This window comes from Salvelinus fontinalis, chromosome 42 (genome assembly GCF_029448725.1).
Source record: "Salvelinus fontinalis isolate EN_2023a chromosome 42, ASM2944872v1, whole genome shotgun sequence".
Lineage (NCBI taxonomy): Eukaryota > Metazoa > Chordata > Actinopteri > Salmoniformes > Salmonidae > Salvelinus > Salvelinus fontinalis.
The window spans coordinates 13041828-13058617 of record NC_074706.1 but is presented as its reverse complement, the minus strand read 5'-3'; the positions used below and the strand labels follow the sequence as shown (position 1 = coordinate 13058617).

General features: G+C 41.8%; 1 protein-coding gene and 1 pseudogene across 1 annotated transcript; one reads left to right on the top strand and one right to left on the bottom strand.

Moving 5' to 3' along the window:
* The first annotated feature begins 1652 nt into the window (after nucleotides 1-1652).
* Nucleotides 1653-3552, top strand: LOC129841381 (secreted frizzled-related protein 2-like). Its single transcript, XM_055909630.1, has 3 exons — nucleotides 1653-2308; nucleotides 2939-3019; nucleotides 3185-3552. Exons 1-3 carry the CDS (start codon nucleotides 1813-1815, stop codon nucleotides 3487-3489), a joined length of 882 nt encoding a protein of 293 aa, XP_055765605.1. The 5' UTR covers nucleotides 1653-1812; the 3' UTR covers nucleotides 3490-3552.
* A 7681-nt stretch (nucleotides 3553-11233) lies between these two features.
* LOC129841076 (toll-like receptor 2) lies at nucleotides 11234-14676 on the bottom strand (annotated as a pseudogene).
* Between the last annotated feature and the right edge of the window lie 2114 nt (nucleotides 14677-16790).

The following is a 16790-nucleotide window of genomic DNA, read 5'->3' as shown; positions in this document are numbered from 1 at the left end:
AGGGCACACAGTGTGTTGTGAAATCTGTGAATGTATTGTAATGTTTTAAAATGGTATAAACTGACATAATTTTGCTGGACCCCAGGAAGAGTGGGAATGGGGATCCATAATAAATACAAATACAAATACCTGGGGTGTTAGGTCCCAGGGTCCTTAGCTTATTGATGAGCTTTGAGGCACTATGGTGTTGAACACTGAGCTGTAGTCAATGAATAGCATTCTCTCATAGGTGTTCCTTTTGTCCAGGTGGGAAAGGGCAGTGTGGAGTGCAATAGAGATTGCATCATCTGTGGATCTGTTGGGTCGGTATGCAAATTGGAGTGGGTCTAGGGTTTCTGGGATAATGGTGTTGATGTGAGCCATGACCAGCCTTTCAAAGCACTTCATAGCTACAGACGTGAGTGCTACGGGTCGGTAGTCATTTAGGCAGGTTACCTTAGTGTTCTTGGGCACAAGAACATGCTTAAAACATGTTGGTATTACAGACTCGGACAGGGAGAGGTTGAAAATGCCAGTGAAGACACTTGCCAGTTGATCAGCGCATGCTCGCTGTACACGTCCTGGTAATCCATCTGGGCCTGCGGCCTTGTGAATGTTGACCGGGGGCTACTAGGAGCGCCGCCTCTGGGTGAGCGTTTTCTTGTTTGCTTATGGCGGAATACAGCTCCTTCAATGCTGTCTTAGTGCCAGCATCAGTCTGTGGTGGTATGTAAACAGCTACGAAAAATACAGATAAACTCTCTAGGTAGATAGTGTGGTCTACAGTTTATCATGAGATACTCTACTTCAGGTGAGCAATAGCTCGAGACTTCCTTAGATATCGTGCACCAGCTGTTATTTACAAAAATACATAGCCCGCTGCCCCTTGTCTTACCAGACGCCGCTGTTGTTCTATCCTGCCGCTACAACTCCGTGAAGCATAAAATATTACAGTTTTGAATGTGCCGTTGGTAGTTTAATCTTGCGCGTAGGTCGTCTATTTTATTCTCCAAAGATTGCACGTTTGCTAGCAGAATGGAAGGAGTTTATTCGATTTGCTTACGAATTCTCAGAAGGCAGCCCGCCCTTCGGCCCCTTTTTCTCCGCCACCTCTTCATGCAATCACGGCGATCTGGGCCTGATCTGTGTCAGGCTTGTTTCTGCCAGTCCGTGATGAGTAACGGCAGTCCTGATGTTCAGAAGTTATTTTCGGTCATAAGAGACGGTAGTGGCAACATTATGCACAAAATATAAAAAATATTTTTAAAAATATTAAAAAACGCAAATTAAAGAACAAAAGAACACAATGAGTTGGGGACATGTAAAATATCTGCCTTCTTCTCCAGTGTCTGCTTTCTTCTACATATGTTTTTGCTACAATAAGAAATGAAGAATATTGCACACTGAAATGTACACTAGAAATGAGAAATGAAGAACATTGTACACTAGAAAATATCCCAGGTCACACTTTCACACATCTTTCTCTGGTGAGCTCTATTGTTTAATTGTTTGTATTCAATAGTAGTAAATGATTTTAATTCCACCCAAACTCAAAATAATTGTTAATGTAACTCTGCCAGTCGAATGTTTACCTGAAACCGAGGAGTGAAACTGGACCAATAGATGACATCACTTCACGATCCTGACTCCTCCCAAACATGCCCACAAGAAACCCCCCCGTTAGACTACTACATATTCAGAACATTGTCAGTGGTCCTCTACTCATGTAGGCTACTGATGCAGAAGAACACCCGGATGAAGGAATTGCAGCTCGACGTTTCGATTTTTAAAAAATTGATCTTAGATCATTTGTATTTTATTTAGGCAACAACTATGAATTACTACATTCTGTCCTTAATATGGGCGATAACATTACCTGCGTGCATGGCCGTCCACGGATTATACAATTTCGGTCAGCCCGAGTTATTCTTCAAAAAGAATAACTGCAAGCCCATCCCGGCCAATCTTCTCTTGTGCCATGATATCGAATACACCGAGATGCGCCTCCCGAATCTTCTCGGGCACGAGACCATGAACGAGGTTTTGCAGCAAGCCTCTTCGTGGATTCCACTGGTCCAGAAGCAGTGTCACCCCGACACGAGGAAGTTTCTTTGCTCTCTCTTTGCACCGGTGTGTCTGCACGATTTGGACGAGCCTATCCAGCCGTGCAGGTCGTTGTGCGAGAGCGTCAAACACGGTTGCGCACCGGTGATGTCCGCGTTCGGGTTCCCGTGGCCAGATATGCTTGACTGCGAGCGCTTCCCCCAAGACAATGACCTGTGTATCCCTCCAGCGGACATCGATTATTTCATGCCAGTCACCAAAGAAGGTAAGGTATTGGCATAATTCGGCTAGACAACACTTCAGTTATTCACAAAATAAACCTCAAATCGATTATATATTTTTGTAAACCTGTTTAATAACCAGTTCTGAAAAAACGCAGGGCTTTATTATGGCAACATAACATAACATTTTGAGTAAGATTTTCAGATCATATAGTCTACTGATAAAATAAATAAAGTCCAGGCAAAAGATGTCTTAGCCTACAATAACATGACACTGCAGCAAACAGCCGATGGTATATGTTATGCAGTAGCCTATTGAGATTTAATGGAGTAATTAAATGAAACGTAATAGTCTAAAAGCCATGTTCCTGGAGCTCCATTCCCTCGTGGATTTTCATAAGACTGAACATCAGGTTAATAGTGGGGAGTCTTGTGGAACCCCCTCCTTTGGGCAGGGCCTGTGTTTATTGGGTTGTTCCCTTAATTAGGGGATGTTTAAACGGCAAGATCTCCACGGTTACTCCTGAGAATCACTCAACAGTGGAATGTGAGAAAGAATGCATTGAATAGCTTTACTCTTTACACTGTCATATGCTGTATCGTGTTATAGTTGATAGAACACCTGTTGAATTTACGGTGGGAGTATAAAACATCTGCTCTCGTTTTTCCTGTAGTGCCCAGAGTGTGTGACGCCTGCAAGGAAAAGGAGGAAAATGACAATGAAATAGTTGACAACCTTTGCAAAAACGACTTCGGTAAGTCCTACTCCTGAATTCTAAGTGGACACTGTCTTGTCTTGCTTTTTATAGATATACAAAAGTCGGCTACCTACTGCAGGCCTGTTAGCACCCAGTTTCAAGTCCAACAGATCGAAACCTTAACCTCCACCTCTTCCTTTCGCCACTGGCTGCTTTGCGCAGCCCTGAAGATCAAGGTAAAGGAGATCTCCTACATGAACGGCGACACCAAGATCGTGCCCGAGACCAAGAGCAAGACCATCTACAAGCTGAGCGGCGTGACGGAGCGCGACCTGCGCAAGACGGTGCTCTGGCTCAAGGATGGCCTGCAGTGTGTGTGCGACGAGATGAACGACATCAACGCCTCCTACCTGGTCATGGGCCAGAAGATGGATGGCCACCTGGTCATCACCTCGCTCAAGCGCTGGCAGCGGGGCCAGCGTGAGTTCAAGAGGATCTCACGCAGCATCCGCAAGCTGCAGTGCTGAGCGAAGCAAGACTCAAGACCCGATGAGTCTTATCTAAACTCTAAGAGCCGGATCTGGTCCGATCCGGATCTGGTCCGATCCGGATGCAACTAGTTCTCAGTCAGTATTGTTAAACGTCCTGTTTTTAGTACCATGTTTAGCACTGCCATAGGCTATATTTCAACACGTTTATTGTTTATTAGGATTTCATTTGATCCATCAATAGTCCTTATAAGATGAAACAAACACATTACATTAAAATCAAAGACAAACAGGTGAATATTGTAGGTCTACTACATAGTCCCCACCTGTAATGTTGGATGCATATTTCAGTGTTTCTGAAGAGATTAAAAATCATTCTTTTCATTTTTTCTTTATGCAATGCAGTCTGTTAGGCTCCACTTATCCAGACTTGATGATGAGGCTGGATACATTTAGTGCATTGGCCTATCATTAGGTGAGAGGGAGAGTGTGGTTTCTGTGTGCATGGTGTGATATTGTTCCGGTGTATTCTTTAAGATGATGATGATAGTGAGACTAAGGTATTTAATGAAATACAATGTAATGTGCTTTTTTACTTGTTATTTTTCTCAAGCAATGAGAGATAGCTGGCTATATTCTCTGCCTTTTAGATACTACTTCCAATGTTACCCTGGCATTGCAAGTTCAGCAGCCCCAAAGCAAGGCCCATATCATTGCAGTGACGACAATCAATTATTCGGCCCTCTGCAGTCAATGGACTATTTCACCTTTTTGTACATGAGCCTCAATACTGCACTGTTTATTTTTCTACCACAATTATTGATTATGAAATATTTTTCTGTTTCAAGCTTTTTCAAGTAAATTCCTTTGACATTGGTGATCAAATTTTGGAGTGCCATCTACCATGCCATTTCTGTTTTTCTCAACTTTTTTTAATTACATTTCTTCTCACTATGACAGCGTGTCTTAGGTATGTTAACTAAGTATATCAGGATTGTATATTAGTGGTCGATTGTGTTTTCATTTTTAGGGGTGAATGCAAAAAAAAATGTGTGTGTGTGTGTGTGTGTGTGTGTGTGTGTGTGTGTGTGTGTGTGTGTGTGTGTGTGTGTGTGTGTGTGTGTGTGTGTGTGTGTGTGTGTGTGTGTGTGTGTGTGTAAAATATTGCTTTATATAGTACTCTGTAAATATCCTTGTATTCTTGTACATAGTTTCGGGAGACAGCAGAAGTTGACACGTGTGAATTCAGATGGTGATATATATATATTTTTTAAATTACAACACTAAACATATGTTAGTATAATGTTAATCTGAGAAGTGTAATTCTTATAAATGATATGCATCTTTTGGTCCCTCTTAATTAAAGGAAGCAATCCAAGGAACCTTAAAATACAAATCTTTGACTTAATCAATGGCATGTTTATTAATATGTTGGGAACAGATATGAAGTGAAGACTGGAGAACTTGAGAACCAGACGCAACCTCTTCAGGACCATTCCAGACCAAGACCTAACTTCTTGACAACCAGAGCTAGATTTAGCGTATTGAGTCTATGACAAGATCTGTTGAAATGTGGAAAAACAAGACACGGACCAACCCTCTTAAAGTATCCATCTCCCTAAACGTTATCATGCCAATACGACATCCACATTTAAAGCAAGGTGCCAGGGCAAGAGATGGTACTCAGTATCCTCGTTTAAACCTGGTGCTAACTCGTCCTTTGTCCTGATTTTGTCAACATACTGATTTTGCCCCCATTTGTAGACGGGTGTAGATGATCAAAAAACACATTGTGATCTGATCTTCCTGATCACCTGCGGAGGTAGAAGAGCACGCATTGTGTCTGGATATCTAGTGTAGACACTAGACACTAGACACTAGATAAGTGTAGACAGATCTGGACTGTAAAAAACTCTAAATCATCATTATCCAGCCCTGTAAAGTTAACAGGTGGCACCATTGTCTTAAAATGAATACATTCATATTATTTTGAAACAATATCTGTCAAATAATTTGCATACAGAGGGATCACAAAATCTGGTCACAATGCAGAGAAAGTGGACTGATAAAATATACATTTTAGTATAGATGTGTCAAATTGTGATTGGATCATCTTGATCGGATGACGACAACCACACATGTGAGCACCAGGTATAAACTGGGCTAGTGATGTTATGTATCTTGACCACATGAGTTGAGACCACAAAGACTAGCCAAGACCAAACCAATTCTTTGGGCACTGAGGCCCTGAACAAAATATCTCTTAGGGTAAAATGTATACAATAATGAAGAGCTCACTTGAGCTATCTGCTGGATATATTTCAAAAGAATACAGCTTGTCCTGCATACCTATATTTATTTTTAAACAAATTAGTAACAAACAAGACAAATGTGATAGCTTGGGGATTTTGGTTTTATCACTATCAATTTACAGATAAACATATTTTCATAATATGTGACCCATGTGGGGATCAAATCCATATTAATAAGAGTTAGGGAAATTACTAATCAGTTTAGAGAAGGGAATGGTTTAATACAAATACTGACCAAGCATTCATATCATTTCAATTGATTGGCCATGATTTGGAAAGGCACACACCTGTCTATAAGGTCCCACAGTTGACGGTGCATTTCAGAGAAAAAACCAAACCATGAGGTTGAAGGAATAGTCCGTAGAGCTCGGAGTCGGGATTGTATCGAGGCACAGATCTGGGGAATGGTACCACAACATTTCTGTAGCATTGAAGGTCCCTAAGAACACAGTGGCCTCCATTATTCTTAAATGGAAGAAGTTTGGAACCACCAAGACTCTTCCTAGAGCTGGCCACCCGGCCAAACTGAGCAATCGGGGGAGAAGGGCAATGGTCAGGGAGGTGACCAAGAACCCAATGGTCACTCTGAAAGAGCTCTAGAGTTCCTTCTAGAAGGACAACCATCTCTGCAGGAGTCCACTAATCAGGCCTTTATGGTAGTGTGGCCAGACGGAAGCCACTCTTCGGCACGACAGCCTGCTTGGAGTTTTCCAAAAGCCACTTAAAGACTCCCAATACCATGCTGTGGGGATGTTTTTCAGCGGCAGGGACTGGGAGACTAGTCAGGATCGAGGGAAAGATGAACGGATCAAAGTAAAACCTGCTCCAGAGCGCTCAGGACCTCAGACTGGGGCAAAGGTTCAACTTCCAACAGGATAACGACCCTAAGCACACAGCCAAGACAACGCAGGAGTGGCTTCGGGACAAGTCTCTGAATATCCTTGAGTGGCCCAGCCAGAGCCCGGACTTGAACCCGATCAAACATCTCTGGAGAGAGCTGAAAATAGCTGTGCAGGGACACTCCCCATCCAATCTGACAGAGCTTGAGAGGATCTGCAGAGAAGAATGGGAGAAACTCCCCAAATACAGGTGTGCCACGCTTGTTGCGTCATACCCAAGAAGACTCGAGGCTGTAATCACTGCCAAAGGTGCTTCAACAAAGTACTGAGTAAAGGGTATGAATACTTATGTAGATGTGATTTTTTTTTAAATAAACCTGTTTTTGCTTTGTCATTATGGGGTATTGTGTGTAGATTCATGAGGGGGAAAAAACTATTTAATCAATTTTAAAATAAGGCTGTAACATAACAAAATGCAGAAAAATTTAAGGGGTCTGAATACTTTCTGAATGCACTGTAATGAATATGAATTCAGAGGGCAAAAGAATATTAAATATTAAAGCATTAGACCTCTCAATAAAGGCTTAAATCCAAACTGGTTCTCTAGCAGATTATTAATAAAGGCTCACCCAGTGTTCAAGAATGGCCTTTTTCCCTGTATTCAGATTACAACCTCTCACTTTCGGATATTTGAAAACTAATTCTCCAAAATATTGCTATTTCTAAAACAAGCCATAGAAAGTTGGTTGCAATTTCAGTTTAATCCACCAGAAAATATTACAATAAATAACTCAAATATACTAATTGATTTAAAAAAAATAACATTATTGGATTTTTTGGGGACGGTATAATCTTTGTAAATTATATCATACATAGGACTGGTGGAGTTATGTCACACAAGCAGCTAACAAAACTATGGAAATGTCTGCTCTATCCAAAATTACAACCAACTAATTACAGCATTTCAGTAAAAATGGAAGAGGCGAGTGGATGGGGGAGAATGTAAGGAACTTGTCTGTCAGCCCTGCATTAAAGACCAAAACTGGTTAAAGAAAATGATAAATAAGTAAATAAAAAGTATACCAGTTTCATTTAAGGACCAAAACATTGACAGCTGTGCCATACAGGTTGCAAAATATTGTAGTTGGGAAGAGATTTTCGATGTACCGATTCCATGGTACATGGTTTATGAACTGATACACAATACAACGCCGGATTCAAAACTTATAGTTTTTAAATTTAAATTACACCAAATTCTTGCAACCAGTAGAATGTTATGTATATATATGGGGGATACAACCATCCCAGTTCTGCAGATTTTGCTGCAAAGAGACAGAATCATTAGATACCTTGTTTTGGTACTGCCCATATGAAGCATGTTCAGGAATGGTTGAATAATTGCAACATTTACCTGAAGCTAACTCTGCAAATAGCACTGCTGGGTGATTAAACAAGTCATAGTCAGTCAATAATATAATAATACTCTCAGCCAAAAATGTTTGCCTTAATTTACAATCTGTAGAAAATATGAGAATAGAAAGGTTCAGAACTTTTGTGAAACATCACAGCACAGTTTAGAAATATAGTGCAAATAAAAATCAAAACTGGATGGTGTTCAGAGATAGATGGGAGGGGTTGAGGGGAGCGCTGAAGGGTGGGACTAAAAATAACAAAAAAACAAGATAACTAAAATACAATGAGTCCGTAAAATGTATATAGTGTGTATCAGCAGGAAGTAAAAGCCTAAGTATTGTTGTCTATTAGTCTACTCCAACTAGGCGAGGGATGGTAGGGTTAAGGGAAAATAATAAAGACGGAAAATACATTAAAAAATATATATTTAACACACAATATGTGGGAGATTGGAAATTATGCAGCTAATTACATTGATAGAATCCACAATCTATCTGCAATATTAAAGCTGATGTACCCCTAAAATATATATATATATATACAGTATATATACATACACAAAAAAAATTAAAAATACTGACCAAGCATACCAATTGACTAATGTGTAACAATATGGCAGAAAACGGATAGTCATAGCAACATGTCAGGGATTTAAAACTAACTCTTGGTAGGTCTTGCATGACCACTAGTGGTAGATAACAGATTTTAACACACTGCAACTGAGATCAAGGTAAGCAGGTTTGCTCTAAAATGCAAGTGCTGAGGACAGTGCAACCAGGATTATGAAAACTAGGCTTAGCCCCTACATTTCTTACTTGATATCAACATATTCAGAATTGAGGTCAATAAAGACTTGATAGGGGTGAATAGTTATTGATTGGGATTGAGCCTGCCTAGGTAGTAAGGTCAGAGAGGAAGAGGCGAAACGAAAGGGCCCCAAATCTGTCCACGTTGCGGAGATCACTCATTTGCAAATGACAAGTTTTTGTATGGGGGACAATGAGAGATTGACGAATTTTGTCAAGATAAAAATGAATTGCTATTTTGATGGCTTATTTGATCTAATAGAGGTTCCGTAATGCTTAGGTTGTCACGGGTGTACTGATTTAAAAGTGTGATGCACGTGACATCCTGGCAACTTTGAGAAAAAAACACTTTATTTTTTTATTTTTTTTATTTCACCTTTATTTAACCAGGTAGGCAAGTTGAGAACAAGTTCTCATTTACAATTGCGACATGGCCAAGATAAAGCAAAGCAGTTCGACACATACAACAACACAGAGTTACACATGGAGTAAAACAAACATACAGTCAATAATACAGTAGAAAAATAAGTCTATATACAATGTGAGCAAATGAGGTGAGATAAGGGAGGTAAAGGCAAAAAAAGGCCATGGTGGTGAAGTAAATACAATATAGCAAGTAAAACACTGGAATAGTATATTTGCAGTGGAAGAATGTGCAAAGTAGAGATAGAAATAATGGGGTGCAAAGGAGCAAAATAAATAAATACAGTAGGGGGAGAGGTAGTTGTTTGGGCTAAATTATAGATGGGCTATGTACAGGTGCAGACAGCTGGTGCTTAAAGCTAGTGAGGGAGATAAGTGTTTCCAATTTCAGAGATTTTTGTAGTTCGTTCCAGTCATTGGCAGCAGAGAACTGGAAGGAGAGGCGGCCAAACGAGGAATTGGCTTTGGGGGTGACCAGAGAGATATACATGCTGGAGCGCGTGCTACAGGTGGGTGCTGCTATGGTGACCAGCGAGCTGAGATAAGGGGGGACTTTACCTAGTAGGGTCTTGTAGATGACCTGGAGCCAGTGGGTTTGGCAACGAGTATGAAGCGAGGGCCAGCTAACGAGAGCGTACAGGTCGCAGTGGTGGGTAGTATATGGGGCTTTGGTGACAAAACGGATGGCACTGTGATAGACTGCATCCAATTTATTGAGTAAGGTATTGGAGGCTATTTTGTAAATGACATCGACCGAAGTCGAGGATCGGTAGGATGGTCAGTTTTACGAGGGTATGTTTGGCAGCATGAGTGAAGGATGCTTTGTTGCGAAATAGGAGGCCAATTCTAGATTTAACTTTGGATTGGAGATGTTTGATCTGAGTCTGGAAGGAGAGTTTACTGTCTAACCAGACACCTAGGTATTTGTAGTTGTCCACATATTCTAAGTCAGAACCGTCCAGAGTAGTGATGCTGGACGGGCGGGCAGGTGCAGGCAGCGATCGGTTGAAGAGCATGCATTTAGTTTTACTTGTATTTAAGAGCAGTTGGAGGCCACGGAAGGAGAGCTGTATGGCATTGAAGCTCATCTGGAGGGTTGTTAACACAGTGTCCAAAGAAGGGCCAGAAGTATACAGAATGGTGTCGTCTGCGTAGAGGTGGATCAGAGACTCACCAGCAGCGAGAGCGACATCATTGATGTATACAGAGAAGAGAAGAGAGTCGGCACAAGAATTGAACCCTGTGGCACCCCCATAGAGACTGCCAGAGGCCCGGAAAACAGGCCCTCCGATTTGACACACTGAACTCTATCAGAGAAGTAGTTGGTAAACCAGGCGAGGAAATCATTTGAGAAACCAAGGCTATCGAGTCTGCCGATGAGGATGTGGTGATTGACAGAGTTGAAAGCCTTGGCCAGGTCAATGAATACGGCTGCACAGTATTGTTTCTTATCGATGGCGGTTAAGATATCGTTTAGGACCTTGAGTGTGGCTGAGGTGCATCCATGACCAGCTCTGAAACCAGATTGCATAGCGGAGAAGGTGCGGTGGGATTCAAAATGGTCGGTTATCTGTTTGTTGACTTGGCTTTCGAAGACCTTAGAAAGGCAGGGTAGGATAGATATAGGAGTTGTCGTTGTTGAAATTCGAGATCATTACGTTGAACCAACGTGGAATAGACGTTGAATTGAAGTTTGTGCTCAGTGGGAGGTGGTTGATGTCAACACCCTTCATCTAATATTCAAATTACAAAATGTATCCACAAATCCAAAGAGAGGAATTAAGCGTGCGCTTGACAGCCCGACATTCCGCTCTGTGGACAACAAATCCCATTGTTTGGACAGAGACACAAGCATTTCGTCATTATATCCAGTATCTCTGGTATGGTTCAAAACATTATCTTCCAATTTTTGCCTACAGAACACTACCCTGAATTGCATTGATGCACCTTTAAATACACAAAACATTTCACATTAAGAAAATTCCATTGTTTCAAATAACAGCAGCACAGCAATAGCATACCTACATTTTCACTCCAAATGTATTTTTCATGCTTTCTGCTCAGGTCTTTGTATTGACAGTTTTAGACTGCCCAAACTCAGTTCACTGGTTGTCATCTTCTGGCCATTCCAGGTAGGTCCTAGAGTTCATGACCTTTCACAGCTTACGGAACCTTTTGGGGACGGTTTCCTTGGCAATGGGCTCCAGCAGTTTCAACGCTGCCCTGTCGTTGTTTCATCAAACAGTCGGAAGTAGTCCAGTTCGTACTCACACCAATAGCTCCTTACAAAGTTCTGGGAGAGGACAGAGTGTCCTTTGGCTCTTCTCTATAGCGTCCATGATGTTGTCCAAGATCCACCCACCGGGCAGGAAGTGCCTCTTGTGGAGGTAGAGCCGTAATGGCGGTTGCACTTGCTCAAGCTCTGGGACCAGATGCTCCTCCTCCCACCCAGATCTCTCTCGCTATAGGTTACAAAGGCATCGTAGCTGACAGTCGCCTCTCTTGAGAACTGACCTCCTTTTAGCTCTCAGCCAAACCCAGGTCATTTTTAGGTACCACAGGGCATTGCAATTGTAACACAGACATCCAGACACAGGAAAGACCATGAGAATGCTAGTGCAAAGAAGGGACAGGAGTAATGTTGCATGGCACACAAACACCGAGCGTCTACGATGGGCATCCCTCTCACCGCGTCAGGTGACTCGCATACATAGGCCCCAGATCCATCTACTAAGGTGAGTAGATGACCCATGTCATCTTGCATGAAAGCCACAAAGTCACACGAACATACGAATGTCTCTGGGTTCTGGGTTCGCGCCCAGGCTGGGCTGGGTTCGCGCCCAGGCTCTGTCGCAGCCGGCCGCAACCGGGAGATCCGTGGGGCGACGCACAATTGGCATAGCGTCGTCTGGGTTAGGGAGGGTTTGGCCGGTAGGGGTAGGGGTAGGGATCCTTGTCTCAGTATGTAAAAAAAAAAAATAATAATAAAATGTATGCACTCTACTGTAAGTCGCTCTGGATAAGAGCGTCTGCTCTTGGCCGGTAGGGATATCCTTGTCTCAGTATGTAAAAATGTAATAAAATGTATGCACTCTACTGTAAGTCGCTCTGGATAAGAGCGTCTGCTAAATGACTAAAATGTAAAATGTAAAATGTTGGTACCAGCCTCCAGAACCCTTCGTTTGTTGTATCCCTCCAAGTCATCACAGCTAAAGGAGCAAATGGCATTGTTGCGAATGGAGAGAACCTCCAGACAAGGATTCAACTTTACATCCATCAAACTCAAGATCTTGTTGCCAGAGAAGTACAACTCAGTAAGGAGAGGAATGTTCAATGTTTAACAGCGTCAGGTCATTGTCGCTTAAATCAAGAACGTGCAAACTCTTCGGAAGGCAAAGGGTTGCCTTTATTAAGTGGGAGGACGAGAGGTTCAGTAAGCTGAGACTTGGAGGCCAGACGCAGCTGTCAGGTATGCTATGGAAAACATTCCAACTCAAGTCGATGGTGGTCAACTTGTCCAGTTTCGTGAAAAGGTGATTGTTGAAGGATTGCAGATTGTGTCTGCTGACGTTCAGGGTCCTAAGCCTCCAAAGTACACCCTTGCCATAGCACAGCATCTCTTGCATTGTCTGATAATTGAATAGGTTTACACTAATGTCCATACTCCAGCCTGGAAACATCCTCAGAGGTTACACAAGGAGTGGTGTGAACTATACTATTGATCACCGATCAATTTACGCAGCACTTGTAGAATAGGTACCAGACAAAAGATGGCAGGGAAATTATAGAATTGAGGAATATCTACATTTTGAAGAAAAGCAGTCTCTGGGTATTTTTAGTATTTTATTAGGATCCCCATTAGCTGTTGCAAAAGAAGCAGCTACTCTTCCTGGGGTCCACACAAAACATAATGACATAATACAGAATATCAATAGAAAAGAACAGCTCAAGGACAGAACTACATACATAAAAAAAAGGCATACATAGCCTACATATCAATGTATACACACAAACTATCTAGGTCAAATAGGGGAGAGGCGTTGTGCCATGAGATGTTGCTTTATCTGTTTTTTGAAACCAGGTTTGCTGTTTATTTGAGCAATATGAGATAGAAGGAAGTTCCATGCAATAAGGGCTCTATATAATAATGTACGCTTTCTTGAATTTGTTCTGGATTTGGGGCCTGTGAAAAGACCCCTGGTGGCATAAGTGTGTGTGTCAGAGCTGTGTGTAAGTTGACTATGCAAACAATTTGGGATTTTCAAGACATTGTTTCCTATAATAAGAAGAAGTGATGTAGTCAGTCTCTCCTCAACTCTTAGCCAAGAGAGATACATAGGTGAGGCTTGTCTCCACTGCCCCAATGGCCAGTCAGAATAAATGTGGAAACCTCCACCTCAATACAGGACAGCATTGACTTTGTAATTCAATAAAAGCTATGTCGAAAACACTGACATCTCTACGAACAATGTTTCTCACACCTTTGTATTTTACTGCACAAAATGGCCCCATTGTCAATGCTTTGTGAATCTGTATCTGGGAAAATTTATGTTGTGTTGGGATATGAAATATACAACATAATGTTGTAAACCATGGATTAACTAGATTCGGCCGCAGGCCTATTTTATCTTTAGTGGACGGTAGGGGGCCGGAACATAATTACAAATAATTTGTAGACTGAAAATTGACCGCAAGAAGCCCAAACATAAGTTTGACTAAAACATATTCATTTTAAACATTGGTTACATTTATACATGATCACGTGTCTCTATTATGCGTGGGAATACTTGGGAACAGATATCTTAAATGAAAATCACTTGGAGCTGACTGGTGTTTTTCCAGTCTTCCATGTGCTCAAAAAACGTGGGGGGACAAATAAAACCACCCACAGGCCAAATTTGGGGAACCCTGTTGTTAAACCAAAGAACATTTTTCTCTAAAATTGATTGTTTAGACAAAGTGTTACACTGCCAACAGGTCCAATTTTCTCTAAACGTCCATTTTCATAGACTTCTAGAGCACTGACATGGAACAGAAGCTCCTCATGATTGCTCAATAAATCTTTCTTCCCATCCCTGTGTGTGTCCGCTGTGATGGATGAGGCTGGAGAAATGTAACCACTCAAATTCATAGACATGAAAATAAGCATTTAAAATGGTTATTCATAAAAGTGTGACCATTTATTCAAATTATAATAACTAGATTTTAAGATATAACATACAGCTAGCTATACACTCAGTGGCTAGTTTATTAGGTACACCCATCTAGTACTGGGTCAGACCCCCCTTTGCCTCCAGAACAGCCTGAATTCTTCTGGGCATGTACATGTTGCTCAAATGTTATCAAAGGACCTAACGTGTGCCAGGAAAAAAACATTCCCCACACCATTACACCACCAGCCTGTACCGTTGACACCAGGGAGAATGTGGCCATGGTCTCATGCTGTTTACTCCAAGTCCTGACTCTGCCATCAGCATGATGCAATAGGAAGCGGGATTCATCAGACCAGGCAATGTTTTTCCACTCCTCAATTGTCCAGTGTTGGTGATGGCGTGCCCACTGGAGCCGCTTCTTCTTGTTTTTAGCTGATAGGAGTGGAACCCGGTGTGGTCTTCTGCTGCAATAGCCCATCCATGACAAGGACTGACGCGTTCTGCGCGCCAAGATGCCGTTCTACACTCCACTGTTGTACTGCGCCGTTATTTACCCGTTTGTGATCCGCCTGTTAGCTTGCACGATTCTTTCCATTCTCCTTCGACAGCTCATCAATGAGCTGTTTTCGTCCACAGGACTGCCACTGACTATGTTTTTTGTTTTCGCACCATTCTCGGGTTAACCCTTGCACTGTCATACGTGAAAAGTCCAGGAGGATCGGACGTTGCTGCGATATTGGACCCGGCGTGCCTGGCACTAAGTCGCTTAGGTCACTCCTTTCCCCAATCGAACAGTAACTGAATGCCTCGACTTTCAGCCTGCTTTATGTAGCAAGCCACTGCCACATGACTCACCGTCTGTAGGAGCGAACCATTTTCCTGAACGGGGTGGTGTACCTAATAAACTGACCACAGTGCATATACAACTATGACAATTGTTTTTTAATTATTAGAACTTGAGAAATGTATAGCAAAATAAACCACTAGGTTCCTTGATTCAAACAAACATAAGAGTGGTCCGTCTTCTAAAAAGTGTTCTGAGTCTCCCTTTTACAGGTCAGTGAGAATTTGACTGTCCCAAATTCCCTTGGAGCCTCTGTTCCTGCAAGCAATATACTGTCCATTTGAATGGCGTGGCGTAGCGTTTGGCCATAGCAAGAAGTTTGGGTAGCCAGGCAAACGATGCCAAATAGTGAGCATAATGTAGTATTTCCCTTTTCTCTGTCCAACAATATATATGGAACAGTACATTGAGTCAAAAGAGGAACTGAAGCCAGAGTGAAACATGGGGATTGGTTTTATCAAGTGTTATTTCTGATTTATACTGAACAAAAATATAAACGCAACATGTAAAGTGTTGGTCCCATGTTTCATGAGCTGAAATAAAAGATCCCAGAAATGTTCCACTGCACAAAAAGCTTTTTTCTAAAATGTTTTGCATAAATGTGCCAAGATAACCCATTCACCTGACAGGTGTGGCATATCAAGAAGCTGATTAAAAAGCATGATCATTACACAGGTGCACCTTGTGGTGGGGACAATAACAGACCTCCACATGGTCTAAGACCAGCCACCCAGACAGCTGATGAAACTAAGGAGTATTTCTGTCTGTAATAAAGCCCTTTTGTCTGGGCCTGCCTCCCAGGTGGGTGGGTTTATGCCCCCCCAGCCCCACCCATGGCTGCCCCCATGCCGTCATGTGAAATCCATAGATTAGGGCCTAATGAATGTATTTAAATTGACTGATTTCATTATATGAACTTGAAATTGTTACATGTTACGTTTATTTTTGTTCAGTATAGTTAAATCCGTGGTCGAAGATCAACAACGAATATCCTAATCTTAGAATCTTAAAAATGTGACTTTTATAAACATACTTTTAATTGATTGATATCAATTGTGCAGTTATTTGAATCAATTGATTACTTGGCATGGTGTATATTTCACTTAGTTTCACTGTATATTATTAGGTCATCACCTGTTGTACAGTAGTGGCCAAAAGTTTTGAGAATGACACAAATATACATTTTCACAGTCTGCTGCCTCAGTTTGTATGATGGCAATTTGCATATACTCCAGAACGTTATGAAGAGTGATCAGATGAACTGCAATTAACCGCAAAGTCCCTCTTTGCCGTGCAAATGAACTGAATCCCCCCAAAACATCTCCACTGCATTTCAGCCCTACCACAAAATGACCAGCTGACATCATGTCAGTGATTCTCTCGTTAACACAGGTGTGAGTGTTGACGAGGACAAGGCTGGAGATCACTCTGTCATGCTGATTGAGTTCGAATAACAGACTGGAAGCTTCAAAAGGAGGGTGGTGCTTGGAATCATTGTTCTTCCTCTGTCAATCATGGTTACCTGCAAGGAAAGACGGGTCGTCATTGCT

Excerpts from the sequence above, each read along its gene's own strand:
- LOC129841381 (XM_055909630.1), top strand. The coding sequence starts at position 1,813 with ATGAATTACTACATTCTGTCCTTAATATGGGCGATAACATTACCTGCG. Across the intron at positions 2,309-2,938 it reads CATGCCAGTCACCAAAGAAG|TGCCCAGAGTGTGTGACGCC; the intron begins GTAAGGTATTGG and ends TTTTTCCTGTAG. Across the intron at positions 3,020-3,184 it reads CCTTTGCAAAAACGACTTCG|CCCTGAAGATCAAGGTAAAG; the intron begins GTAAGTCCTACT and ends TGCTTTGCGCAG.